The 1,902-nt window shown below is 68.4% G+C and overlaps 2 protein-coding genes across 2 annotated transcripts in view; one reads left to right on the top strand and one right to left on the bottom strand.

The window, feature by feature from the left end:
* SMTNL1 (smoothelin like 1) overlaps positions 1–999 on the top strand; it is a 6,464-nt gene extending 5,465 nt beyond the window's left edge. Inside the window, exons 4-6 of the mRNA XM_085298368.1 lie at positions 161–393; positions 497–648; positions 740–999. Of these exons, the coding sequence (XP_085154494.1) occupies positions 161–393; positions 497–648; positions 740–884 (530 nt within the window). The 3' untranslated portion in view covers positions 885–999. The remainder of the gene's footprint in view (positions 1–160; positions 394–496; positions 649–739) is intronic.
* LOC146599498 (ubiquitin-conjugating enzyme E2-18 kDa-like) overlaps positions 994–1,902 on the bottom strand; it is a 3,921-nt gene continuing 3,012 nt past the window's right edge. The window contains exons 2-3 of the mRNA XM_085298367.1: positions 1,383–1,655; positions 994–1,283 (exon numbers count right to left, since the gene is read on the bottom strand). Coding sequence (XP_085154493.1) covers positions 1,120–1,283; positions 1,383–1,655 — 437 coding nt within the window. The 3' untranslated portion in view covers positions 994–1,119. The remainder of the gene's footprint in view (positions 1,284–1,382; positions 1,656–1,902) is intronic.

Genomic DNA, 1,902 nt, shown 5'->3' with positions numbered 1-1,902 from the left:
GGGGGCTATGGGCCAATGGAGAGAGGTATGGGGGAGCCATAGGCCAACTGGGAGATAATGGGGGAGCATGGGCCAATGGGGAGCCCCTGGGGGGGGGAATGAGCCAATGGGGGGGTGCAGAGGGACTGTGGGCCAATGAGGAGCCCCTGGGGAGGGCCAGAGGGGGAGAAGGGAGCCAATGTGGTGGGACGGGGGGAGCCATGGGCCAATAGGGATATTAGGGGAGCAGTGGGCTGGTGGGGAGGGTCACGGGTCCCGCAGCGCCTGGCCCCACGGYGCTGCCGCCCCAGGGCAGCCACAGGCCCTGCCCCCCACCTGAAGCGCACAGGGGGCGCCAACACGGTGAAGGCCATGCTGCTGGAGTGGTGCCGCTCCAGGACCCGCAGCTACGAGGTAGGCGGGTGGCGTGGGGCCGGGGCGGGGGGCGGCGCAGGGCCCAGCCCTGCCTTGACGTCCCCATGTGTCCCCCCCCCCCACATGCACACCCCGATGACAGCACGTCGACATCCAGAACTTTTCGGGGAGCTGGGGCACGGGCCTGGCCTTCTGTGCCCTCATCCACAGCTTCTTCCCCGACGCCTTTGACTACGCCAGCCTGGCGCCCCACAACCGCCGCGAGAACTTCACCCTGGCCTTCACCACTGCACAGTGAGTGCCACCCTCGCCCCCCAGCCTGGCCCCCGGCTGCCCTCCTCCACCCAGCCCCACAGTGCTCGCCCAACAGCTGCCTCTGCCACAGGGAGCGGGCCGACTGCGCCCCGCTGCTGGAGGTGGACGACATGGTGAGGCTGAAGGTGCCCGATGCCAAGTGCGTTTACACCTACGTGCAGGAGCTCTACCGCAGCCTTGTGGCCAAGGGGCTGGTGAAGACCAAGAAGCGCTGATGGGGGAGGGGGGAGGCTTCCAGTGCTCCCACCGACACCCTGGACTGGCCAGTGGTGGGCACCCCCCACCTCAGTGCCCTTCGCCCCCCAATAAAGGCTTGCTTACCCATTGCAGCATGCCCCATTCATGGCGAGGGGAATAACTTTATTTCTTGGCTTGTGTTGTGGGGAGAGGCCCTCAGCGCTGAGGGCCAGCCTGCCCAGGGCAGAGGCCGAGGTGGGGGTACTGGGAGGCTCAGGGGGGAGCGACGGCAGGACGCCGCTCACTGTGGAGGCAGGTGTGCTCCTCCGCCTGGCGCCGGAAGAGCTGGGGATCGGCAGCCAACTCACGGGCCAGGTCCTCCCGCAGCACCCGCTGGGGGTCCAGGCTGTCCACCAGCAGCAGGAGGTCCTGGAGCACTGCAGGAATTGGGGGGGCATCAGCATGGCAGCAGGAAGGGGTAGGGGGGAGCACCCCACCATCCACGCACTGGGCATCCCCCAGCACGCAATACCCACCCTGTAGGGCACGGGTGGTGGGTGCCCAGTGCTTGGCGCTGGTGAGGGGCTGGCACACGCGGCCCTCCCGGTCCACGCCAGGGTGGTAGATTGGGGTCCGGAAGGTGACGCAGGGGGGCACCAGGGGATGATGCGGGGAAAAGGAGAGCTCGAAGCGGAAGGCGCCAGCGTTGTAGGGGGGGTTGTTCTGCCGCAGGAACGGGGACACCTCAGCCCCACACCTTGCCCTGGCCCAGGCAGTGCAAGGGGGSGTCTGGGAGGGGGGATGCAGCCCTGGTACCCAGTGCCCCCCAGAGGGCGCCCCCTTCCCTCAGCCCAGCTGACCCCAGGGTCCCCCCTCTGTGCCCTCCCTCACCTCAGGAGACCCCACCCAGAGCCACCTGCAGGCAGAAAGCCTCCACCCTGTGCCCCAGCCCACCCCACAGGGTCTCCCCACCCAGTGTCCCCGGGGGGCAGACCCTCACCAAGCACCTCACTCCCAGGATCCTCCCAACCCCAGAAACCCCAAATTGCCCCCCCC

The sequence above is a fragment of the Rhea americana genome, unplaced genomic scaffold (genome assembly GCF_003343005.1).
Source record: "Rhea americana isolate MKP2758 unplaced genomic scaffold, rheAme1 scaffold_139, whole genome shotgun sequence".
NCBI lineage: Eukaryota > Metazoa > Chordata > Aves > Rheiformes > Rheidae > Rhea > Rhea americana.
This window is presented reverse-complemented; position numbering and strand designations above follow the sequence as displayed.